General features: G+C 43.9%; 1 protein-coding gene across 3 annotated transcripts in view; it reads right to left on the reverse strand.

Annotated features, from left to right (window-relative positions):
- Positions 1-26,475, reverse strand: part of mylka (myosin, light chain kinase a) — a 65,449-nt gene that overhangs the window by 5,511 nt on the left and 33,463 nt on the right. For all 3 annotated transcript variants that reach the window (XM_036540128.1, XM_036540127.1, XM_036540125.1), the window contains 16 exons: positions 21,926-22,066; positions 20,586-20,783; positions 20,015-20,261; positions 19,243-19,329; positions 18,098-18,897; positions 15,413-15,529; positions 14,712-14,780; positions 7,431-7,478; positions 6,444-6,571; positions 5,936-6,092; positions 3,283-3,585; positions 2,873-2,905; positions 2,690-2,780; positions 2,347-2,550; positions 804-1,021; positions 328-451 (listed from right to left, as the gene is read on the reverse strand). In XM_036540128.1, the coding sequence (XP_036396021.1) occupies positions 328-451; positions 804-1,021; positions 2,347-2,550; positions 2,690-2,780; positions 2,873-2,905; positions 3,283-3,585; positions 5,936-6,092; positions 6,444-6,571; positions 7,431-7,478; positions 14,712-14,780; positions 15,413-15,529; positions 18,098-18,897; positions 19,243-19,329; positions 20,015-20,261; positions 20,586-20,783; positions 21,926-22,066 (2,965 nt within the window). The remainder of the gene's footprint in view (positions 1-327; positions 452-803; positions 1,022-2,346; positions 2,551-2,689; positions 2,781-2,872; positions 2,906-3,282; positions 3,586-5,935; positions 6,093-6,443; positions 6,572-7,430; positions 7,479-14,711; positions 14,781-15,412; positions 15,530-18,097; positions 18,898-19,242; positions 19,330-20,014; positions 20,262-20,585; positions 20,784-21,925; positions 22,067-26,475) is intronic.

Consider the following 26,475-nt stretch of genomic DNA (forward strand, 5'->3'; position numbering starts at 1 on the left):
AACGCGAAAAATAAACGGATTCATCAGGCGGGCCTGGGATGCTGGCCACGTGGTGCTGATTAAAGGGCCAGAAGCCCGATGCTGAAACCACCAGTGAGAGACGGGGCTTTATATTAACCTGCTAATGTCTATGGTGAGATGAAATATGCAGTAATCAGTGAATATAAACAAACAGATGCAAACATACTGATTGCATTCACTGTATAGTGGTATATCTAAATGAATACATTAATGCATGGTTGGTTCGAACACATTTTAGCACCACATAAGGCTTGAAACCACTGCAACTGATTAATGAAATGGGGACCCTCTTCAGACTTCACTTACAGGATGTAGCAGATGACTCCTATACTCCACATGTCTGTAGCGTAACTAATAGCCTCATAGTTGATGACTTCTGGAGCCACAAACTCAGGTGTGCCGAACAGGACCTTCAGGGTTCCAGCATTTTCTGTGAACAAACATAACAAAACAGTCAAGGTTTTTTTTTTCTACTTACTGAGGCACAGAGAGAAAGACTTCCTTGGATTTACCTGAAAGGATCCACACCTACGTATGATGTGATGAAGAATATAAAAATGTTCAAAAAAACTTTGCTAGCCAAGCCCTCATTTGGATGGGCAATGAAAGCAAACTTTCAGGAGGATGATATCCTGACACTACAATTGAGAAACATGCATCTTACTCTCATGATAACCAGGACTGAAGATTACAGATTTGAACCTGTGAAGACCAGGGTCAGAGACATCCAATTTTATACATGTAGAGTTCTTATGAAGACCACGGTTTCCGTGGTGAGTTACCTAGCCGACGTGCAAGGCCGAAGTCGATAAGTTTGATCCTGCTGCCTGTCTTGTTGACACACATGATGTTCTCAGGCTTCAGGTCCAGGTGGACAATGCCCTGCTTGTGGATGAACTGCACTCCATCCACAATCTGCAGCATGTACTTAATGACTTCCCTCTCTGTGAGCTCAAAGTCCTCATCAATGATCCGTTCAAACAGCTCTCCTCCAGAGATCCTGCAGAACAAAGAAACTGTGAGGAACCACAACACCTCCTATGACCGCTTACAGCCTTACCCATTCACACAGATGGACTTTGGATTGGAGTGACAGCATTCAGGTGCTCATTCAAACAGGAAAGACATCATAATTTAGACACACATCTCCACACTGCATACAAAGTTTAATGACATCAGTCATATGCATGTTCACACAAGTTGGTTCGTAGTGGAGTGATATCTTGTGTTTTTTGTGATTCAAAGCTTATATCGTGGCTTTTTTGCAAAAGCTAAACGGTAAAAAGCAAAACCCTCACACTGTCTTGGAGCACCCAAGTGAAATTTATTTTTTTTCATGCTGTGAGCAGATGTGACAGTATTTTGACCACTGTCTGGTACATTTCGATTTTATCAGATAGCTTTGCAAAATGTTAATTTAGACATGCAGTGATAAAATTATGTGAACACAACATTTAACTTCGAATTTTCAGGTATACAACACGGTAATACTGATGGATATTAGCGTTGATGCTGTGGTTTTTATCCTTCCCTTTAAGTTCATAAAACAGTATGGCAGGACTTATTCTCCTTTTGGCTAGACTCAAAATATAAACATTTAGATGTCTTCAGGCCAAGGGTTTTGTCCATCTTCTGTTTGATGCTACACTATAAATAAGGGACCATGCTACTGTTAATTTGTTTGCATCTTTCACATTCTTGGCAAGAGGATTTTTCCATTCGTCACTAAACCCCCATGAAAAATGTATTTTTTCTTAGACTGAAAAATCAGTCTGGATTCATGGGGAAATGCAAGAAAGTAAGAAGATAGGATCCAAATGATATTAAAAAACTAAAATAAGTTCTCACATCTTCAATATGTTGAGAGTAAACCACTTTCTATTCAAAACCCACCGATATATTTTTTTTTTGTTTTCCAGCAATGCATTAAGTGCTCAGAGAGATTCAGATCTGGCCTTTTTCCATAAAGGGTGCCAAGCAGGAAAATGCTCAAAGGTTTTCTGGGATTCATGCTATTTTTATCAGTCTGTCATCGTCTACCATGTACTATATGATGCATGAGATTTTTAGCACATCAAGATTTTTATTCAACCATTAATTCAAAGGCAGCAACACTGTGCTTTGAAACAGCTGTGGGATCAACCCAAAGACTTTTAGAATTCTGCTATGCAACAAACCCAAGCAACACAGTGTCAGAAGCAGCAGATGAACACACTGATATCTTGGAGAAGACATTTCCTTTTATATACTATAGAATATCCTTTTCATACACCATTTTATATGTTGGACAAGAATGGATAAAGGGACAAAAAAAATGATACTCACATTTCCAGAACCATGACAATGTCTGACTTGCCCTCAAAAGCGTCTACACACTGGACGAGTTTGGGGTGGTGCAGGCAGTTCATAATGCCTATTTCTTGTCTTACATTTTCCTTCTCTTTTGCTGAATAAGCTTTGATAAACTTTCCTGCCCAGACTTTTTTAGTTGATTTCTCCACAAGTTTAAACACTTGTCCAAATTTCCCCCTAAAATGAAAAAACAAAAAAACAAAATGTTACCTAAGGAGAATGAACAGAAGCTGGGAGAACACAGCCATCCACTGGGCAGTTTTGCATCATCCAACAAACAGATCTTGACAACTCAATAAAATGACTAGGCACTCACGTTCCCAGCCTTTCCTCCACATCATATAAGTCCTTGACTTTCTGATCTTTCTTAATGACCACATCTCTGTATTCTGGTTCTTTCTCCACATCTATGAGTAAAGAAGAAATATGTGTTTTTAAAAAGCAAAAAAGTCTTTTTATGGATTATTTTCATGTGCATAATCTTAAATCAAGCACCTACCATCATCGGATGCCTCAGCCTCCTCTTTTTCTTCTAATAAAAGACATCAAACATGAATGAAAAAATGTGATAAACCGTTAGAACTGTTCTGTGATCATTGTAAACAATTCTGCTTAATTGTGACAGAGGTAGTACTTTTGTGGCTTTATCTGCTGCACATAGAAATTTGTTTTGCACATTGCAATGAGATGATCAGCATTAAAGATAACTGTTTAACCTCATCTACTCTTATTCAAACAGAAGTGGAGTTATTGTCATACAATCATTCAAGAGCATAATGTTAATATCAATCCATCAATTTTCTGTCATTCTTGCCCTTCACTATTTACTGTAGGCCTTCATTTCATGCAATTTTGAAAAAAAAAAAACAGATATCAGTATATTCAAAATGTCCACTAGGGGGAGCTCACCCTCTTCTTCTACCCCGACTGTGACTGGGTCAGACTCAGCGCTGGGCTCTCCGACACCATAAATGTTCACAGCTCGTACCCGGAACTTGTACTCCCTGTCAGGCAGTAAGTTGTGGACGTTGTACGAAGTGCTGTTGCAGGAGACGAGATCCTTCCACTCCTTGTCCACTGAGTTCCAGATCTCCAGGTTGTAGGACTGGACCGCGCTCCCACCGTCGTAAGTGGGGCCATACCACGACAGCGTGAGGGAGGACCTGCGGATGTCCGAGGCCGCGGGCACACGCGCCGGGGGGTCGGGCTTGTCTGGAAGCACCAATCACAGGCAGATACCCGGAAGTCAAAAATTTCGATCAACCAAAAAAACCCAGATTCAATCTAACCACAATTCGACTTCGAAAAATGATTTGAATACGGTGTTATAGGTTTTTGTTCCTTACACATCAGCATCTTTTGCTGAGATTAACTAAAAATGCAAAAGCATGAAAAAAAGAGCTTGGATTCAATAATCGACATTAAGCACAAAGGACATCAGGGTGAGCTTGAATCTGGCTGTACAGTTGATTCTGTAGCAGCATCTTTGTATGCTCAGCTAGTGAAACCAAGGCTGTCTGCTCTGCCAGACAACCCAAGGCTGTGTAAACAGTTGTTGGCACCATGGCTGTCAATTCATTGTGCCCACAAAAGTCACATTTTACAAGGTAATGAAATTGTGTCAGACTTAAAAGCATTTCTCCTATGAACAGGTGTGACTTCACATCTCCAAAGCTGAGACGATACAGAATGTAAAAAGGACTAGGATCTGGACCTTGCAGGACTCAGACCTACAAAGCTGAACAGATGATGTAATAAATAAATTTTCACATAAACCATGTAAAGGTAGTCTAAACCTGGAACAAGAATGTCACATTACTCCTCAACTCACAAACATCCAGCACAGCCCAACTCAGTGTCCCTAACAGCAGGTATCAAACAAGTTCTAGTCCTTTAACTTCTAACCCTGAGCACATTTCATAAATACATTTCTGAACAATGGAGGCCTGACACACGACCAAAAAATAACAGGAATGTTGATTTGTTAAGGACTCTGTAAATAAGAATGCCCTATGTTTACACATGAACACAGAAAAAGTAGACTAGAGGGCTCCAGCAATGATCCAGCTCTTCAGATATTTACAGTGGTGTCAGAAGAAAAGTTACAGATGTTCACTTCCATTCTGACACTTCAATCTGTGTAGTTTATTCAGTCTATATTCCTCAGGGTTTAACACATCCTCATAACTGTAATGCTAGTACCCCACTGAATTATAAATGTTATGTTGCAAAGAGCAATTCTGTTTTTATCATATCAGCTATGATTTCTTTCTCATTTTTTATTCCCCCTGGAATATGTCTCTGGAACGGCCTGCATAAATCCAACTGCGATCAGCACATTAAAATAAATCCGGCTGAGTTATGAAATCGAACCGAGAGCTGTTAAAACAGGCACTAACATTATGCAGATGCACCATGGATGCCTTCAGCTCTATCTTCATGTTTTAACTGAAACCATCAAACAATGCAGATGGTGTTAAGTGGCTTATACAGCGTTCCAGTGTTAGTGAAACCTGATATTGCTACGGCAGCAGCATTGGTTGGAAGATAGTAAAGACTGAAATACAGCCTTAAACCAAGTCCTCTGCTGAGCCCAAAGCGACACACTCATAACAGCTGATCCCCACACAAGCTAAACATCCATAACGGCAGATCCCAGCAGGAGCTAAACATCCATAAATCTTAAGATCACTGCCCCTCCTGACTGTGCAGCCTGAGTTTATTAAACTAATGAGCGGGGACAAGCACACAAACAAGCCTTTCAGAAGTGTGCCAGTTTCACTGCTCTCCTAACAAGTCTAACAAGCTCTCTGAACTGCTCCTACTTTACTCTACTCTTTATGCAGCCCATAAACAGCACCAACGCAGGGAGGAACCGCTGACTTCCCCCTGCTCCTATTCCCCTCAGCCTGGCTGGGTGCGCTCCACGCAGGCAGAGATGGCAGCGGTGAAGTCTTTTCACTCGAAGTGGATGGCTGGAGAGCAAACAGAACCATAAAAGGCCATGGGAGATCCCTGGGCCCGGGCCTGCAAGCGCTGCAGTCTGGAGCGGGCCCTACTCGCTGGCTTCACCGAAGTCTCTGCAACAGCAGCGTTGCTGGAAACCCGTTTAAAAAATGGCCTCGTGAAACGCGCTACAGAAACAATAAACGCCTCGCAACGGTCTAACATTAAAGCATTTGTGAGGTTCTAAACTTTAAGCACCCGCAAGGGTCTAACACAGCTATAATCATATCTTTTTCATGCCAGACCCGATTTCCCTACAAAAGTCAGCCAAATTCACTTTTATTTTAATATATAAGCTTAGAAGGGCAACATCTACAAAATGCCATTGCCCGCTATTTTTCATCACCATGCCATCTCATTATTACATAATAAATTGCATGCACAATAACATATTTGTAGTGGGGTGAGTTTTGTTTTGTGCTTAAGACTGGGCAGTATTTCAGCAGATATAGCTATGTCACTAACAATGGAGTCGGTTCAGGTACACCTAGAGTCACATCCACAACCACCTGGACATCTGGTGCCCTCACCACAGCTTCACAGCAACATAACCTACCGACGATGGTGAGGTTAAGGGCAGCCTGTCTGGTGCCAAACTTGTTATGCAGCTCAACAGTGTAACATCCACAGTGGTCTTGGTTGGTGGTCGAGATGGTCAGTTTGCTCGACGAATCGGTGGTCTCGATGGATATATCGCCCTGTCCGTCCTGGATCTGTGAAAGGATACATGTGAGTTACCTTTAGAGTAGTGCCATCAAGGGGTAGGTGTAATACTGAGAGCTGTTATTGTGAAGGTTTTGTTATCTGGGCAGAAGTGAAATGCACTGTGAATACATTACATTTACATTACATTATTGGCATTTAGATCTTATCCAGAGCTACATCAGTTAGGGTTTTTTTTTACACTACCTATAGGTTTGCATATGAGCAGGAATGCACAATAGCACAAGAAGCACAGTTAGGTTCATTTAAAAAGGGATGCAGTCCAGAGTTTATGTATCTCTGTTGTACACACCTCTCCCGTCTGTGTGTAAAATCTGGAGGGGAGCCCTGTTGGGCCTTACCGGTTTCCTGAACTTGAGCCAGGTGCAGGTGATGGGCTGGGCTCCTCCGAACTTACAGAGGATTTCCACATTCTCTCCCGCCAGGATCTTCATATCGTCAGGGAACTGTATAATCTGAGGGGGAACGACTGGAAAACATCGCAGAGCCGGAGGTCACATACTGTGTCCTTAATCACCTGCGCCCCATGCCTCGACCCGGCTCGATATCACTTTCGCATTAAAACTCCCCCGCACGATTACGCTCTGCTATTATTATCCCCCCCCCCAAGGTCCACCTGCGTCCATCAATCTCAACAGGCCCGGACCCAGGGCTTTCCGACCCGGGCCCCCACACCGTCAGAGCACTAACGCCTTAAAGCTCGCCCACGCGAACAATGCACAACTGCCACAGCTGCTGGGATTCGCCGTCCTCAGCGAAACGCGGGATTAGCGCTCCGTTCTCGGAGGCCGCGCTCATCGTCAGTGCAGGATGAGAAGGAGATCTGAGGCCGAAATTACTGCCTCTGCAGGATGCCGAACCATTAGAGTAACACTGTCCTGCAAGGAGAAGTGCCTGACGAAGCCTGACCAGACTCTGCTGAAATCCAAACTCTGCCAGTGTCACATCATAAAAGTTCCCTTTGAGGTAAAGCTGTGTGCAGGTCTCATGGTTCCTACGCTACCTGTATGAGCAGTCCAGTAAAGGGAAACAATCTAGATTGGTTGTATCAGAACCCTAAAATCTTTTGAACATCATGGTGATTGGCTGCTGACATGCCACTCAGGTACAGCATTTCTGACAATTTTTATTAAAAGAAAAAGTGTTCACATGAACCACTGGTAGATAAACTGTTACATATAACATAAAATTCACAATTCATCCTGGACATAGTGGAGGACTGTTACATCTTATATGGTCTAATCAGCGTCTAACAATAAATGCTGTGCGCCACTTAAACTGTCATCTGTTGAAAAACTCCTTAATTAAAAAAGAAAAGAAGTTCTCACCCTGTTTAGGAGCTGTCTTTGGTGTTGGCTTCTTTATTCTTGCCTCATCTAGAGGTGAAAACAAAACAAGACAGTTCATTATTTAGGGCATAATAGTTATACAGGTTTCACATAAGTTACATAAGGTTGTCTTTATGTAACATGCACCTCTTCTTAAGACCAGCCGCAAAGACACATTCTTCATTGTTTTATCCAAAAAGAGAGACAAAACAGACCAAACCAAAACTGATATTCTATACATCTTCAAATCTTTTAAGAGTGCACTTACACCGGTCTTAGCTGTGCAAGAAGCGGACGTTTTTGTGGTGGACGGGCAATGATATAAAAGAAGAGGAATTTCCAGTAGCTACCACTAAAACCTAACAAAGTCATTGCTCTAGCACATTCAGGACATAAAACTATCACTAAACTGCCAACATGAAATTACAACACTTTGGTGCTGACTGCAAGGCCATGTCGTAGGAAGTTCAAATGTCCTTTCTTTCAACTCTTTCAAAGGCTGTATCAAGTTTGTTTCAAACATATAAATCTTCTAAATCAACATTTAAAAGTAATAATTCTAATACATCACATAAGTTAAGCTTTTCTCAAATGAAAATACAAAAGCTGTGTCCAATGTATTTTTATTAAAAAAAAAACTTTTTTTATTCTTCACAGTTTGCAGTTCTGAATGCTTTATTGCAATACTGCTTATATGATGTTATCTGATTGATTCATCATGATCTATAGATTCAGTGTAATATGTCTCAAACACAAAAGAGAGGAAGCCTTAACTTGATGTAATAGACAGAGACACAAACAGCGCGGTGATACTGTGCATATGAGAGTTTATCAGGGCAGGGAAGGCTTTTCTCTGCAGTACACTTGTAAATCCAATACTTCTGCATAAATGATCCTCTAATAGAGAAAAAAATATAAAGATTTGCGAGAAATTAACCTACTTTCATCAGATCTTGAATAGTGAGAGTCAAATGAGTGAACGCATAAATTAAGTACGCTAACTCTCACAACAAGTCAGAGAGAACAGATGGATATGCGCAGGAGTGTTTTCTGAAGGTACGTGGGAGAGTGAATAAAAACTCCTGATAAGTGTTACTGGGGGAAGCAGCTCCTCTCCTCTGGATGTCCCTGGGAGAAGGGCCGGCTCAGAGCTCGTGTCCTTTGGAATTTGCCTTTTTTGGTAATACTAAAAATAGTCTGAAAGTATCCAGGAAATGGCTCTCAGCACTATTTATTTTATGTTTGATCGCTGTCAAGAAACAATGTGCCAGTAAAACCAAGCAATGCGCAGAGCGAATTTCAACCACAAAAGAGCACATGGAACCTAAACCAATTAAAATTTCAGCTGTTAGCTTTTCAGTCATTAATCTCATGTTGCATATTTTCTGCTTCAAAGCCCTTCCTCCTCTCTCTAAAAATAGTTTCGAAGGCTCCATCAGATTCTCAGATTCTGATCTTTTCTTTTTTCCGTAACAAGATTTATTATTTATTTATTTTTTGGACGAGACTCAGACTGGCATACTGGTGAAGTTTTGGAATTAGCCCTAGCATGCAGAGATCAATGTTCCAGAATATTTCGGCGTGAGCTTAGGAACGGATATGATGCTTCAATGGCTAAGTCTAAAGATATACTGTAAGCGTAAAACCAGAGGAAATGAACACAAACAGAACTGGGGGGGGGGGGCAAAAGACAAGCTCTGAACAGCTTCATCACACCAGCATGACTGCGCACATGGAACCGGCAAATATCCCTTTAGATCCCTGACAACTGAATCGCTGGACCCCGTGCCTTTGTGTTGCTGCCAAGTTTAATTTCTCAGATGACAGAGGCGACCAGGCAGCCATTTATAGGAAGTCTGTTCCACTCTCTGATGGTGCTGTTCCAGGACACTGTGAGGAAGGCTACAATCACACTGTATTCCAGAAGTGCAGTTAATACGTATTTGTAGATGTTTTCTAGGTGATAGTTGTCTCCCTTAAATGTTAGGAACATCCTCCTCTGATCCTCTAAGACTTGAGGATGGAGATTATCCCAATTTTTGTGCTGTGAAGCAGTGTAACACACAGGCATGATGCAGGCCAAGGACAAGGCTCAAGCCAGCAGCACTTAGCTGTTAAGAATTCTGGTGTGATTCTGCAGTACACTGAGCCCACAAAAACCCGCATTTACCACAAGGTCATGGAGCTATTGTTCCTCTAACTACCGGCAGCCTAGTGCTCACTGTGGCATTCCCAAAACCAGATGTGGAGTTCACGCAAGACCCCCCCCCTCCCATTTTGTTTTGCTGAAGAAGGATGTGCGTGTATAGTGTGTGCTTTAACGTTAGGCACAAATCTCGGGAAGCACCATACAGACAGAGGACATGTGGAGTGGGAGACCCGGGCAGGCAGTAAATTCCCCCAGCTCTTGAGAAAGGGAGACGCTGTTTAAGGGAAGCGCAGAAGCTGGCCACTGGGGGTCACCGGCAGGGCCATAAATATGACACATCGCTCATCGCTTTTAAAGGTTCATCCACGGCGACGTCGAAACAAAAGAGCCTAAATTTATTTGAAAGCTTCATTCTGCTCTATTCTGGTCTGCCAGGGGAGGGGAGAGTTTGGTGAAGTAGCTGCGATCACATTCTTTCTGAGTCACAATCAAATGCCTCACTGCAATTCTTCCAAATGTTCTTCCCAAAACAGCATAAAAAAACAGAAGAAATTGTGTGTCAAAACTGGAAAATAAATTTAAATGTAAGACCTGGTCTTGGTCCATACTTGTGCAATCTCAATAAAAACAGATTAGAGTGTACCAGCTACAGTAATTAACTGCTGATTAAGAATGTAACTGCATATAAAACTGCATAAGAATGTAAATGCATATGAAGTCAGAGTCAGATTTTTCAATTGCCTACATCAACAATAGGCACAGTGGCAAGATGAACACATACAGAAGCACAGATACATACAAACATACAAGCACACACTCATCACTCACATACAAAACACACACACGCACGCACACACACAGGAACACACACACTAATTCACATCATCACCCTTTAAGGTCACCTTGGCCTTTTTGTTATGGTTCTGACAAACTGCATGCCAAAGGAAAGTGCAGAATTAGTGTCCTTCAGGAGGAATGTTTGCCTGGATTTTGGCTCGGTATGTACGTTCCTTTTTGTAATCAGTTATTTTAACTTAACATCAAGGCATGGGATGACAACAAATCTGTTGCTTATGACACCCAATCTCCTTTCTCCCACCCTCCTTCGAAAAGACCCATGATAGAACGATTAAAATATGGTTAAGACCAATACACATTGGACTGAATATATTATTCGGGCAATAACAAGTCAGTGACATGTAAGACATCTGACTTTCAGTCCTTCACAGTGTCACACCTTAATCCATGGACCAAACAGACCATTCTAAGTAAGGAGCAGACCCAGTGCAGCCATGAGAAAGAATGGAGCGGCTTCCATTACAGCGAAAGAACTCTGCTGGTACCTGTGCGATTTACCTCCAGATGTACATCTACTGCAGCATTCACACGAGGGAAGTGACATCATTTAAAATCATTCCCTCAGGAGATCAGTTAAGCTGTCTGTGCAAAAAGTCAGGTAAAGCTGAACATCTCCCGTTCCAGAATACACTCACTCTGGTACCCCCAGAACATGTGGAAAAAAGGTGCCATAATAATCCCGGGAGAAGGAGTTGCACAGAAAAGGAGGGATGATCTTCACTTGAGTAGGATACTTTCTCGGAGTTAAACAAATTGAATTGAACACACACCTCCACAGCCACAAATGGATAAACCTAACGTTTGGGATCCAGTGAAGCTTATCTTCATTGGAGTAATTAGAGTAATTACAGTAATAGACTTGCAAACATCTCACTGATCCCTGCATGTAGAGATCAGCTTTTCTTCTCCATTTTCATGAGGAGACACAACCTCATAGTTCTACAATTATCTTTCCAACTTCAGAATGACCCAGGGAGGAATTTACGGGATCATCAACTGGACAGTCATAGATCTGCCAAGGACATTAAAGAGCCAATCTACTAAATAACAGATCCTGGAGACTGTCACATTTCCACCCTTAAAGTGAAGGACATCTCTGAAAGTTCCAAGGAATCAATTCCACTCTCCATATTCCCACAGTATTTGACATTTCATCACATATTAATAACCTAAGACACATGGCTGTAACTCTACACATTTTAAGCAGAGCACAAAGCAAACTTGGCACAATGTAATCAAGGTATGCGAGCGGTTTAAACCACTGATAGGACGAGGTGATTGCATACTGTGAGTAGCTCTGGAATGGACATACACTATTGTACATTGATCTGTCCTGGAACACACATCGATTACACATTGATTCATGTGTGAGGAGACTGAGGTACAACTCCTGCCAACAGCCACTGCATGTGTTGGACTAGACCTGCAGTTCCTTGCCAATAGTTCCGTGCCAATCCCAGGCTCATGCTTACTGCTTATAGCTGCCACTGAGGCTGGATGGAGTCAATGCATGATCAGATACACTGCAGCCCAATCTGTTCTTCTGCTAGTCACTACAGGAAACCACAGTAATGAAAATGGGTCACATGATCTGAGTCCCAGTGTGAATGTTTTGTTGAGGCTGTAAACGGTAAACAAAGAGAAGCAGCTCTTCAAAGAGGTTTAGTTACTGTGGGATAGCCACTGAGACATGGCAAAATGAGACCCAAAGGCACCATCTTTCACTGTAATAATGATATCTTAGAGATTATAGAGATTATAGAAACATAGATGTCTACATCAGGGTAAAGGTCTATGAACAGTAGGCTTGCTTGGCTGACCGGTAGCCTGGCTTGGTTGACCTGTAGCATGGCTTGGCTGGCTGGTAGCCTGGTCTGGATGGCCGGTAGCTTGGCCTGGTTGACCTGTAGCCTGGCTTGGCTGGCTGGTAGCCTGGCCTGGATGGCCCGTAGCCTGTCTTGGCTGACCTGTAGCCTGGCTTGGCTGGCTGGTAGCCCGGCCTGGATGTCCAGTAGCTTGGCCTGGCTGCTTTTGATGTCACTGAACAAGTGGGACAGGACGTCCGGCAGAGGGCCCGGGCCCAGATGGGACCGTGTGCTCAAGGCCCTGCAGGATCCAGTGCTGGGGGGGGGGGGGTGCCCCTGAACGCAAGTTAAATAAATGCGAGGGGTTAGCGTTTTCCAGCGCGGGATAAAAAGACGGCTTATTTTTGTAGCATTACGACAGCAGCGGCAGAGCCAGAGGAAGCTCTGGCTTTGCACGTTTCCCATGGCTCTGCTGCCTCCCCGACGCTGTCACCAGCGAGAGGCACGCACGCACGGAAAGGGGGCTCTGTGCGCTAACAAAAGGCAAAAAGGCCCAGCGGTTTCAGCCACGTCCGTCCCGTCCAACACAATTAAACTCTCACCTCCCTGCCAGGCGGCATGTATTTCTACAACTTGCGGGCGAAATGATTATTACATAAAGCTCTGCGAGTCAACCATGAACGCTTGCAAAGTTTCTAATCTGCATGAGCTTCTTCCCCTGGTCCAGACCACACCTGAACCACCGCTAACATGCCGGATGTTTCTCCTGGCATATCATGTCGATTTACAAAACGGATTAAAACGCACAAATCTCAAAGCCTGTCAAAGTGACTTGGCAAACATCTGCTCCTTCATAGTGTAGGAATTGTTATGTGGTGGGTCCCTAAAAAGCATGAAACAAAAATATGCACATTTTTACATTATAACAAGCTGAAAAATATGACTTTAATTATTTGACAATATTTAAAAATATGACAATACCTCTGGTATTGTACAATTACCACCTCGACCTCAAGGTCACCAACACAAACATTTACAGTCAGCTTACATTATGAAGTGTAAGGTTTCCATATGACATCTTAGGAAATAGACTTATTGTGGCTGTGATGATCATAACATAACCTTAGGCTCAAGTTAAACCTCAAGGCCAAATGCATAGTCTAATCATGGTAAAGAAATGTCTTGCTGGGGGGTTAAACCACACCAACAGTACAAAATGGATAATAGGCGTAATGGAGCTTCTGTCAATCACAGACCTCCCGTTATTACTAAATTCTCATTCTTTTGGGTTGGATTTGAAGGGCTTGTATCCATCAGGGCAGGTTCCAGCAGGAGGAAGCCGTATCCCATGTCTGGCAGAAATTCAGCTAAGCCTCGGTTTACTGGGGAAAAAACAGGCTCGTGCGCCATACTCCGAAACACGAGGCGCGAGGAGCTGGGAGACACAAGGCCTTACATGGCAGTCTGAGAGAAGAAGGTGAGCAAGCAGGGCAGCCACGCAAGGAGGCTCCTCTCTCTCCCTCTCTCACTTTTGCTCTCTCTCTCTCCCTCTCTCCCCCTTCTCTTCCTCTCTCTCTCCCCCTCCCTCTCTTTCTCTCTCTGTCCCCCCCCCTCTTGCTCTCTCTCTTTCTCTCCTCCTTTTCCTTGCTCTCTTTCTCTCTCTACCTCCCTCCCTCCCTCTCTCTCTCTCTCGCTCTCTCTCTCTCTCCCTCTCTCTCTCTTTCTTCCTTGCCTCTCTCTCTCTCTCTCTCTCTCTCTCTCTCTGTCTCCAGGGCTTGTTTTAAGTTCCTGGTCCAGCTGTGTCTTTCGGCTTAAAGACAAACACCACTCAATTAGCTCTGTCAAACAACTCAGCGCGCAAAGTTCCACGGCGGCCTGTGAACCTTGAAAAAAACTCGGCAAACTGGAAGAGAGAAATAAACGCCGGCGTTCCGGAGAAGGGGGCACGAACAGAGGAGAGCCTTTTATGTAAAGGTGGAATACGTGCGCTGGCCTCGGAGGAGCCCGCTGCTCTCTTCCCAGGCTCTTATCAAGGAGGCACGCAGAGGAAAAAACAAGGAAGGCCTCGTGCGCTCTCCCTTCTCTACTTTGCCCAGATAAAGCTAATCACGGAGATGTAGAGATTTGCCCCAGAAAGCGCACATGAATAGGTTCTTGTCAAACACGAAGGGGGTTTCTGAATCGGTTTCGAATACAAGCTTATCGGTTTAGATTTCAATTAAGAATCTGCAAATGATTAATGTCACCCAGATGTTTTCTTCCCTCCCCCCCACGCTGTGGAGTGAGCAGATACTGAAGGGAGATTGGCGAGATTTGATGAGTGAGTCTAGGGTAAGAACAACATTTCCCTTTTGTTCACATGCTATAAAGAGACCTCAGAGAAGCGGGAGAGCATCAGTGGGAAAGACACAGAAATCCCATAGCGCTCCTTTTTTGGGAAATAAAGCGGCACATGTTTTGGAAACTCACTCTCTGTCGTAGGAGTGGAGGCCTTTTTGGTCTTCTTGTCGGCTGGTGTGGAGTTAGTGTCTGAGGGATCTGGAAAAGGAGAAGCATGTGACATGCTTGTTTAGCTACTTGTTCCAGTAAACCATTTCCTACTATTTTACATTTTTTGTCCTTGCTTTGCTTGTAATGTAATCAGAGAACAAATTATAGGCATTCAAAGTATTTACATAGATTTTTATCAGGGTAAGCTAAACAAGCTCAGGCTGTTTGGACACAGAGTCTAATAAATCTGACTTTCACTTGTATTTTTGATATACTATCCAGTCATTGCCCACGCACTACAAAAGTATAATGGTACAGCTTTTTCCATACAAACTAAAACACATGCCTTCACACAACAAGGCTGTCTAACTGAACATTATTAGAAATCATTGTTTTAGAACAGAGGAGGATCATTAGTGTTGAAAGACTGATGGAGCCATTTAGATTTGCTGCTAATCAAGGACAGCACTGAGAATGCCACCCAACTTTTGTGCTTACGGGAATACCCAAGGATAAAGTTATTTATCAGGGCTGAATGGCAACGTGCAGGAAGAGACCGGCGAGGATCTCAGCTGCTAATTGTCCAGTTTAATAACAGGAAGTTGCGCCGGCTCAGGGTGGGGGGGGGGGGGGGGGGTACATGGGGAAGAGTGGAGCGGGACGATTCTGGGAGCACTCACCGTCCACCAGGACCATGCAGGCACACTCGGCTTTGCCGGCGGCATTCTCGGCCCGGCACTTGTACTGGCCTTCGTCCTCGGGCAGGGCCTTGTCAATGGTGAGGGTGCACTTGCCACCTGGGGACAGGAAGCACGCAGTCAGGGGAGCATGCATTATTACATGACATTACATTGTTGCCATTTAGCAGACGCTGTTATCCAGAGTGACTTACATAGGTTACAGTTTTTACATGTTATCTATTTATACAGCTAGCTTGTATCTTGTCTGGCCAACCATTAAAACCCGGTCAAGCAGCGCTTCTAATATTGTTGACTCCTTATGGTTTTTGCTTGTGTTATACTCTGCCTCATTTGTAAGTCGCTTTGGATAAAAGCGTCTGCCAAATGAATAAATGTAAATGCATAGCTGGATATTTACTGAGGCAATTCCAGGTTAAGTACCTTGCCAAAGAATACCGCAGCAGTGCCCCAATGGGAAATTGAACCAACAACCTTCCGTACTACTATACCACCCAGCCACCCCATGCTTGACCTGTACCACAGTTTGATCAACGACAAAAACAAGCCTGGGCTCTGAGGAGGAATGCCTGTGTTGCAGGGATGTCTACGCAAAGCTGAACTCCCGTGAACCCTCTTACAAACACAAGCAGAGCCGTTTGTTGGTTTGTTTGTTTACTTTTTGATAGCGGAGCAGAGATAAATATACTTGTCATTGCCTACCAAATGCGCAAAACTGCATTACTTCCAACAGGAGGTAGGCTTCTGCAATAGCTGTAAGCCCTGGTGTTTTACATGCCATGCTCGCAGACGTTTCCCATTAATTTCACTCCTAATTTTCCAGGACATGAGGGCCCAAAAGAAAGCCTAAATCTCAGCGGTGAGAACTGAGAGGTACCCCAGCCTGACCTGGACACAGTGCCTTCCAAGGCTGTGGGAACTGCACAGACTGGGGGTAGGCTAAAGCATGGAGACAGTACAGTGAGCACTATCTCCCCAGTGTAGCGTTCCATGTTTGCAGTCAGTTCTACAAGAAACTTTACACATGTCATCATTCCCATGCATATCTGCTAGGGCTCCTGGTAAAGGCTCGCTCTGTGTACTTCAAAACAGCGGTATGTATTCCTCTGTCCTTGTCATGCCCATGGCTGACCATACGAATGTGTGGGCAACTGTATGTAAGCCCCCTCTAGCTGATGCACCAGTTAGAAAAACCAGTCATGTCTGTTGCATGGGGAATCAAAATCCCAACCCATGCAGAACAGCTTACAGGTAGGATGTAAATCGACATTTTGTCGCTAATGAATTCAGTGCATATTGCAATGTAGATGTTTCCTTAGATTCATAAATAGAGAGAACTTTATAATCTACCTGACATATTTCAGCATAAAGGAAACTGCAGAAAGCAGGCAAGGATAGGTTATTACAACAATCTATCCTTAATTTAGCTAGCTTGATAGGGACCAGTTAAAACAGGTTGTGCAAGATGCACCCTGCTAAAGGTGTCAATCTCCATACAGCTGTGAAAGTGAAAGGCAATAAGGTAAGATTCTGACAGCGTTTAATCAGTTGGCTACTTAAAATCACAGGACGTGCTTAAACTTGTTCCTCATCTGAAACAACTGTGCACAACAAAACAGGTTTATGATAACCAGCTCGAGCAATACACAGGACCATCCACCAATCACAACAGCCACAGGCAACAGGAGGTGTGCAAGCATGGAGACTCAGCACGCTATTGGCTGCATTCAGTTTTTGCATGAAAACAGCAGAAATGTGCATTCTGGAGGTGCATGCACTCTGCACACAGGGTTGCATGGACTCAGGCCAGCTGAAACAAGGCTAGGCGCAGGGGCGATATTGTTGCGGTGCTGACTTAACGGGGCAATCAGTGTCGCATGCAATGTGAGAAAGCAGTACATCTTTCCAGCACAAATGAAACAACATCTCTCGAAATAATGGAAAAAGGATTAATAACGTCCATATAAAACTGCCGGGGAACTGGAACTCAGACGCAGGGAAATTCTCTGCTATTCTCGTACTTTCTATTCACAGGAGAACAAAACAAGCAGGACAATATCTCCTACACGGGGGCCTTCTTTTACATGAAAACAAATACCCTGATAGGCCTATGAGGTAAAAGAGCTAAAATAATACTGACCCTCCTATGTCAAATGATCTATTCTTATGACCACTCTTTCCATGCTCTGAGAGCAGGGAGATCCCAGTCAGTTCCATTCTTTTCAATGTACATTCACTTAACTGCACAATAATAACATGACACTTTAAGTTACATACAGTAAATTCATTTAGCACACACTCTTACCCAGAGCGACTTCCAGCACAAAAGAACAGAAGTGTATCCATTCAAGTTGAATGAACAACAGTGTCAGACCAGGCTAACAACAATCCCAGACCAGTGAGTGTGAGCATAACACTACTCAAACCCTATCATAAGTTAACTTGTGCATCCTGACTAGACTTTACACTCAAAGTAATTACAAAGTAAACAACTGAATCTAGATATCTTCTATCTAAAATTCATTCAGATGTAGTTAACTCTCTTTCCAAGCATTACAATGCACATGTTAGCAGAATCAATTTTATTTTTTCTTTAAAAGTTCATCATATATGTTGAAATATGAGTAACACAAATAATCATTATGACTTGAAAGTATGGCCTCTTACCCTCATTAGACAGGATGATGAATTTTGAGGGCTTGATCACTTTCCCGTCTAACGTCCAGGTAATGACAGGTGGGGGATCGGCCGTGACCTGACATTGCAACCGCAAGCACTCCCCGTCCACCACAGTCACGTCACTCAGTTTCTGAGTGAACACAGGCTCCTTTCCCTTCCCGATACTGTTAGTTTTCTTATCGATAATCCCACCGTCCACACAGTTAACATCGTTCTTCTGCTTCTCCTTCTGCTTCTCCTTCTCCTTCTCCTTCTCTTTCTCTTTCTCCGTCGGGGCTTTGGGCTTTGCGGTCTCCCCGTTGTTCTCGATGGACGGCTGCTTCTTTTTGTTGGCCAGCACGGACTTGAAGTCAGGTGCCTGGTTTTTTTGGGGCTCCTCTTTGGCTGGGGTAGCCGCTTTAGGGGTGCCCCCTTTCTTCCCCAGGACGGACCTGAAGTCCACCTGCTGCGGGGAGTTGATCTTCCGCTCCTCTTCGGACAGGGTCTTGGGCTTGACCTGCCTCTGGAGGTTGGCCCTGAAGTCCATCTGCTCGGCGCTGATCTCTTTCAGGTCCTCCTCGGAAATGCTCTTGGTGGCGACTTTCCTGGCGAGCACGGTGCGGAAGTCCCGCTGCTCGGCCTCTTGCTGCCGGATCTGGTCCTCCCTGTGCTCCTTGGTCTCCACGCGGCGCTTCAGAAGCCCCCTGGCGCTGGCCGGCTCCTCTCTCAGGCTGCTGCTGCGTCCCTCACTCACTGCCCCTCTGTCCCGCACTGTCCCGTCCACTCCCTCCACACTCTGACAAGACTCTCTGCAGCGGCCGAGGGCGGGAATAGAGAGAGAGAGAGAGAGAGAGAGAGGGGAAAAAAACAGGCTGGTTTAAAAGCCAAGGCTAGCCCAGCCTACGGCCTAAAATAGGTTAATTGAAGGAATACAATTCATTGCTATATTGCATCAGTGATGACTTCAGTGGCCTTATAAGGGAACGAGCCCGGAGTGGGGTCCCAGCCCCCTCTGCCTTTGAAGAATGGCACAGCAGTAAACAATCCGTCTGGACACACTGTGTGGCTACCTGCCGTGGAGACAGGGTGCAGCTGCCTTTCGGGAAAGCAGCAGCGGGGTCAGGGGGCTGCCGAAAGGGGTGCGCTGCACTTACGCTGGCTGAGGCTCCGTGCCGGACGCTCCTGCCCCCTCACTGCTGACCCGCAGAGTCGCCACACAGCTGCAGTCTCCCACTTTATTCCTGTAGGGGAAGAGAGGAGGTTTTTACCCAGGAGGGCTGGCGTGGAGGGAACAGGCTTCGGCAGCTCAGATAAGGAGAGGGAGAGGAGATGTAATAAAAAAGGAGTTCCTTCGAGCTTAGATTTCTGCCTCGGCCCGTGTTTGGAGAGCAACCAGGAGGAAAAAGCGCGATGCGCTGCTATCTGGGCTTTCAGCTTTTTTTTTCTTTCCTTTTTTACTTGTTTTGGAATGATTTAAACTTTTAACCCCTCTAAAGCTGGGCCCCTATCCTTGGGCTATTTCAGGAAAGCCTTCGGCCTTCGGCCAATCAGCACCGGTCACACCTCCCAATGTTTACGTTAAATTGTTAAATGTGCATGCCTTATATGGTAATAAACATCCCCAGTATTCTTCCTTCCACTGCGGGAATACAACAGATATTTTCACAACTGTGTCCCATTACATTTAACAATTAAGAGCTTTGTTCTTGTGTTCTTGTGTCTTTACCAACATTCACACACAGAATGCTGAATTGAATGAAACTGAGTGAGCTGAGTAAAGTCTCCCATTCACATCAATTCCTTACACAGGAAAGCAGAAAGGGTGAGGGAAGTCATTGTATAGGAATCTCCAGTTATATAATCCTAGATTAGAGGTGGCTGCTACTTCTACAGAACCAAGGGAAATTCTTCCGTAAAGGGTCGTACTTCAGGTTGATCTCGTAGTCCCCGGCTTGGTGAGCCTTCACCCTCCTGAAGAGCAGAGAGACAACATCCTCCTTGTGGAGAATCTCTATGTCTTCCCCTGAGGACAGCACCTCGTCGCCCTTTAGCCAGAAGAATTGTGGGAAGGGGTCTCCGGCGATGGCGCAGGAGATCAGGGCGTGTTGGCCCAAGGTGGCTGTCACGGATTTGGGCTTGGTGATAAACCAGGGCTGGACCCCGTCCTGGGGCTCTGAAACAGAGGGAACCGATTCATTGAGGACCTTTACTATCTGAGTCCACTCACATACGTGATGTTTTGCTGCTCGTGAGGCAATGCACTGTGAAGAAAATCTCAAGGGGTCTTGCCAAAGTCAGATCTATTTATTACCGAAGAACCCTGTGATTAAGCTGACAATCCGCAAAGCTTAACAGCGGTGAAGCAGTGAAGTGTTTTCATGCAAGTGTTTCTGTGTGTGTGTGCATGTGTTTATGTGTAGTGTATATGCATGTATGTGCACCTGTATATGTATGTGTGTGTGTGTGTCTGGTTGTGTGTGTTAAGGTGTGCTGGTACCTTGCACAGTTAGGGTGGCCTCGGTGCGTGCTACACCAACTCCATTCCACACCTCACAGGTGTATTTCCCTGTGTCCTCTGGGAACACCTCCTGGATGAACAGACTGTACTCTTTCCCCTTTTGCTCAAAATGGAAGTCCTCAGATTCCTGGATTTCTTTGCCATTGTGCAACCACACAATCTCTGGCTGGGGATTGCCTAGGACATGATGGCAGTACAGACCAATGACTTGTCAAAACATGTCAAAAACATGCATTGGTATAAAGAAACACACATTTATGTTCTGTCTAAGCTCCTGAATAAGACAGGTTGTTCTGGAGCTGTATGAGAGTGGTGGCTGCAAGCACATGGAATCAAACATGCATGATTAATCTATAAAACTGATTTGCCATTTCTCTGCCGATTCAGCCTGACTCTCAGTAGCAAACCTTCACGGTAAGGGATTGGTTATTTTCTAATGCTTCATTGCTTGCCACCCTGTAAAAGCCAGGTTAAAAATAACTGAAAGGAAACAGAAGAAAAGGCTGAAGGGAGGACAGAAGGAATGTTTCAGAAAAAAAAAGGTATGAGGGGCTTTATTCGGCAATCCTTGCTAACACAGGGAGGCAGAAACAAACTCTGACTGTGTATCTGGTGCTGAGGCTCACAAGACTGTAGTATCGCAACTCAAAGTTAAACAGGAAGAAGAAACAGAATTTAAAGAATTTTTCAAAAGACTGAGCCAATTAATAAGCTTAGGTATCTATCTGGGTACATGGTGATACTTTCAGAAAGCAGACTTGTTCAACAACCTACGCTTCCTCTTGGGACAAATTAGAGTAAGTACCGCAGCATTGTAAAGCTTGTGTGACAATAATTAAATTAATTTAACAATAACCTAACTTATTTTTGGTTGTTTTAAAACCCAAACCCAATGGTTGAACATATTACCATATCATATTGTGAAATTAAGTTGCATCAAGCAAGGGGTATCATTTCAGCAGTTGCACCTGGACAACAAAGTGTGTCCAGGCACATGCATTAACAGAAGTATTTAAACTTGCGCAACAGAACACTAACTCCTCCAAAACAGACCAGATGTTCCACAGGAAGTTGGGAGTTTGAATATCATGCATAGTAATAACAGTAAGACCCACCCCCACCCCCCCAGGTCACACGTCAAAAGGAAATGCAAAAGCCAAACACAATTCCAAACTAATAATCTGTGGGCGCTCTGAGGAAATGCCTCTGACCAAAGCAAACAAGACACTGTAAACAGTGGGAAAGCCTTTGTGTGTTTTTTTGTTGAACTGATGAAAATCGAAGCCAGCCAGTCACACTCGGCGTGGGGAAGCCCTCACCGGTCACCTCCACGGTCATGGCCACTTGGCTCCCGTCCATGACTTTCAGATCCTTCAGGCCTCGGAGGAACACGGGAGCCGACGGCTTCGTCCCCTCCCCCGAACCTGAAGCCGGCTCTGTCCTCTTGGCGCTCTGCTTCTCTGAAATCAGACACACATCATGGCTGCTTGTGACCGTCCGGCGTTGTTTGGGGAGCTGGTGCCAGCACGCCAGCTGTACATGTGTCAAAGTGGCATGCAGACAATAAGCAGACACCGAGATGTTTTTTTTTTATCTTGATGTATTGAGTTCCAATGATAACACTGTGGGGACCTGTAATTGGTGCTTTCAGATATCATTAGGGCAGAGAGGGGGCAGGGGAAGATTTGATCCATTGTGTCGTTCATGCCATCCACTTCAGAATAGACAAAGCAGCACACAACAGAAAACTCCCCTCAAATTCACCAGTGGTGCAAGTCATACTGTCATTGCACGGCAAACACACTGGTGACATTCACTCCTCATATACAGGGGGCCACACCTGGATGAAATATATGGCTGTTATTATTTGAAAGAGTATCTTAAAACCATCTGCATTTTGTTGTCCACTTTTTTTACTGTACTGCATAGCTGAGGTATCATAAATACAGCCTGGAGAGGTTTAACTGATTTCTAATGCACTGGAGACAACAACCAGTAACAGACTGTCTTCAATATAAACTCCCCCAGCAGGTCCCCTGGGAATTGTGGTTTGAAATAAAATAATCACATGGGAAAGTGAAAGAGTTTCCCTCTCCTGCATGGTCAGACAGTCTATGGACAGAGCATTGGTGAGCTAATGGCTAAACCATCCTAGATGGCTCCATGGAAAAGTAATTTTTCATTGATGAACACTGTACGCTTACGGTGCAAGCCTGGGAATTCTTCCAAAGACCTTTGTTTGCAAAAAGGAAAAAAAAAGCAGGAAAAGTACTTTGAATTTGACAAAGCATGATAAAACATAAATAAGATTATAATAATAAAACTGTACTTCTGTAATGCCTTTCACAGATCCCAAGGCCATTTACGGTGTATGTGTGGGGGTGGGGTGGGAGTTAATGACAAATTAGGACACTGTGCAGACTACGGTGTCTACTTAATGAACTACCTTTGAATCACAATATAATTTGCTTTGTAGGTGCCCTGAATTAGGAGTTTGATGTTATACCAATTAATCTATGCAGCCATACTAGAGATGATACATTTTAGGTTTCCCACCTTGCAAGTTTCTCCTTTTAACTTTTTTTCCACTCACTGGAGCAAGTTTCATTCAGTTTGTAGGCATGCACAAAATATGTATACATTTTGTGACCATAGGACAAAGTGCATTGTATTACACTTATGTCGACTGGATGCAGAGCCACTCAAGCTCAGACAAAAGGTTGATGATATCAATGATGGCACCTAAGACATCACTACCAAACAGTATAAGAGTCATTCCTGGATTTTGGTACAGACAGCTACCGATGGGATAAAATCTCTCAACAATGATGAGTGGATTTTGTTTGTCACCTTTATACAGCGGTCTAAATAACTGCACATCCATAAGTACACTTTGTTTTCAACAGTTAGTCTACCTAACTTGTATGTACAGCATGCATTAAGATAGCTGATTATAATGATTTACTACTTCAAACTCAGATGGCCATTCTTTAATGTACAATTCCATAACTGATTTTTGGTGAGTGTCCCCAGAATGCTAATACTGAAACTTAATCTGATTAGGGCCAGGAAATGGTGGCTAAATCTAATGTTTGGGCCAAGTTCAAGACTTTGTGAGCAAATGAGAAGGCTGAGTCAAATGAGCAAATTTATGATGACCACAGAAATCAAACCGGGGGCACGAATTCTAACAATGTGCAAGTGATTAAGTGCACATCACAAGGAGGCAAGGAGGGTGAGTTTAAATTGCTTAATGGCCAGTCAATCTCAACAATTTCCACCCATTACAGTCAATCTCATTTATAAACCCACTTTGTTACACTAACAGCAGACCAAAGCTGGGCAAAAAACAAGGAGTGTTCTTATGGCGGCAATTGGAAAAATCCATTTAGTCAATTAAGGCTGATTTTGCAGAGGAGTATTTAGTTCCTGTTAATGGCTCCCGGGGAAAGAGCGGAGGCGTGACTGGCCCTCGTATCCATTCTCACAGATCCCTGTTTACCATGTATGGTGCTTGGTGATACATAGATGGTCGGGGATCCATAAATCTAACCCCGGGGACGTCAGGACCTCGGCTCAGAGATCCAAACAGAGAGGACACAGCATTTTCCTAAACACTGCGCCAGTGTCTGTATACATACCGAGCGTGCCGCGGGGGAGATCCGAGCCTTCTCCCGCAGGTTTCCACCGAGCCCAGTTTAAACAGCCCAGCGTTAGCGCCGTCTCAGACCACCATGATCCCAACTGGCTCACTTAACAGTTTACACGTAGCTACAGACCAGCCTTTTCTGCATCGCAAGCTTCTTGCACCTTATCACACAAACGCTCTGACTTCAAGTGCCTTCACACCATCTGAGGCTGTTTGCGCCTCTTGGGAAGTAATGGAGCAAAGACATTGGTGCCAAACTTAAAGAAATAATCATCATTGTGTTTATCTAATTGAAAATACATTAAATGTGTTTCCCTTGCAAGTGATACCTCCATAATTATAGTCAAGAATGTAAGTCAGACTTTGACAAGCCTCTGTGTAGCTGTAATTACAACATACTAAAATAAGATCAATCAATTACCGCAGGAGTGTTCAAACATTTCCAGTTTCCTTTATAATATCTTGCATTGTTGCTTCATAATATTTTACACTTCACATCTGACACAACTGAAGAAAGTAGGTAGCTACCACAATATTATAGCTTCATGTACCTCATAAAATTCTCATTAATATAATTAAAAAAGCCAGGATCTTATTAGTTTTTAATTACTTATTATCTTAAGCTGCTAATCGGTTCCCTCCCAATCACCACATGACATCATAGATGCATCTTATACAGCAGCCTCCTCTACACATTCAATCACTGCTAAAGAGAGACAACCTTACCTGGTGGGCCTCTGTTAATTTACCAATAATCCCATTTTCACAGATTTAGAGTGATACTGCACCACACTAACATCACCATTTTTGAAAGGCTTCCCTCACTATCTCCCACTTCATGTGACAGTGAGCTAGCTCCGAGGCAACGCCATACCTTTACAAACCCTAAGCGTCTTGCTTTCATAAGAAACTGTTAATCAGATTAAGCAGGAGGTTAATCTGTAGGAACAGGCCCAGCTCTCACATAACACAGGGGACGTGGGCCCATGCTTGCTGGGGACACCACTCTTCCCATCCCTCAACTTCCACTTATCCAGCAAGTTCAGAGTCAGGTTCACTCTGTGTATTTCTGATTTGTAGGAATAGCAAGGGGTGGCAGTGTAGCATAGTGGTAAGGAGCAGGACTCATTACCAAAAGGTTGCTGGTTTGGTTCCCTGCTGGGACACTGTTGTTGCACCCTTGGACAAGGTAAAAAATTCTAACCTGTGCCAGGTGCTCTGGATTAGAGTATCTGTTAAATATCTATAATCTACTCTAAGAGATACTGGCTCTAGCATTACTTGCAAAGAGCATATGTTTTTTCTATCTTAATGTATATGTCATTGTTTAGACCCTCTATGGGTCACACTCGGGAAAAAAAATACTACCTCTCTGTGCTGAAAAAACAGTTTCCTGTCAGCAATAATGTATTTATTATTTTAGTTTAAAGGATAATGAATACACATTAAACAGCTCTGATCACTATTTTCAGTGATTACAAAAGAAGGAGAAATAGCAGTTTTTGATTGCAAGGATATGTTGCGATTTGAATTCTTAATGGAAACTGATTGTACCTACAGCCATATTCTGGTTTAGCTGGGCAATTCCTCTCAGTCCCTGCTACTCCGATGAACATTCAGATAGCAAAATGGAAACTGGTTCCAAAGGAGGAAAAAAAAAAAAAAAAATCATGGGCATTCCCAGCACAACAGCTCTAAGATTATACTTTGTTACTAACCTTGGGAAAAGAATGCGCACTTTCAACAAGAGTTATGTTTCCACCCTCTCAGTCTCAGTACATGGTTGGGCTGTTTATGCTGAAGGGCTCTCAGGGTAGGGACATGGCAGGACAAGGGTGACAGTAGTAGCTCCCTTGTCCCTAAAAAGGCTGCTTTTTCAAGGACCTCAGAGGGTGACATGGAAAATGGCACTTTGCCAGCGTTTTGGCTGTCCCCGGTCCCTTGGACGAACACAGAGCAAAAACTCCAGACTCGCACCACAAAGCAACACCTCCAACCAAGCATGGTTAAGTGGCTAAGTGAACAGACTTGGAATGGGAAGGTTTCACATTCAAATCCTGGGTGGGGTGTCGCTGTACTCTAAAGCAAGGTATTTAAGATGAATTGCCTCAAAAAATGTCCATGGGCATAAACGGACTGTATATTAAATAATAGAAGCCAGTCAAGTGATCTTTGGTTTCTGCTCATCAAATAAATAATGTACAAGAGCCCCTCCCACTT

Source organism: Megalops cyprinoides, chromosome 11 (assembly GCF_013368585.1).
Source record: "Megalops cyprinoides isolate fMegCyp1 chromosome 11, fMegCyp1.pri, whole genome shotgun sequence".
NCBI classification, from domain to species: domain Eukaryota; kingdom Metazoa; phylum Chordata; class Actinopteri; order Elopiformes; family Megalopidae; genus Megalops; species Megalops cyprinoides.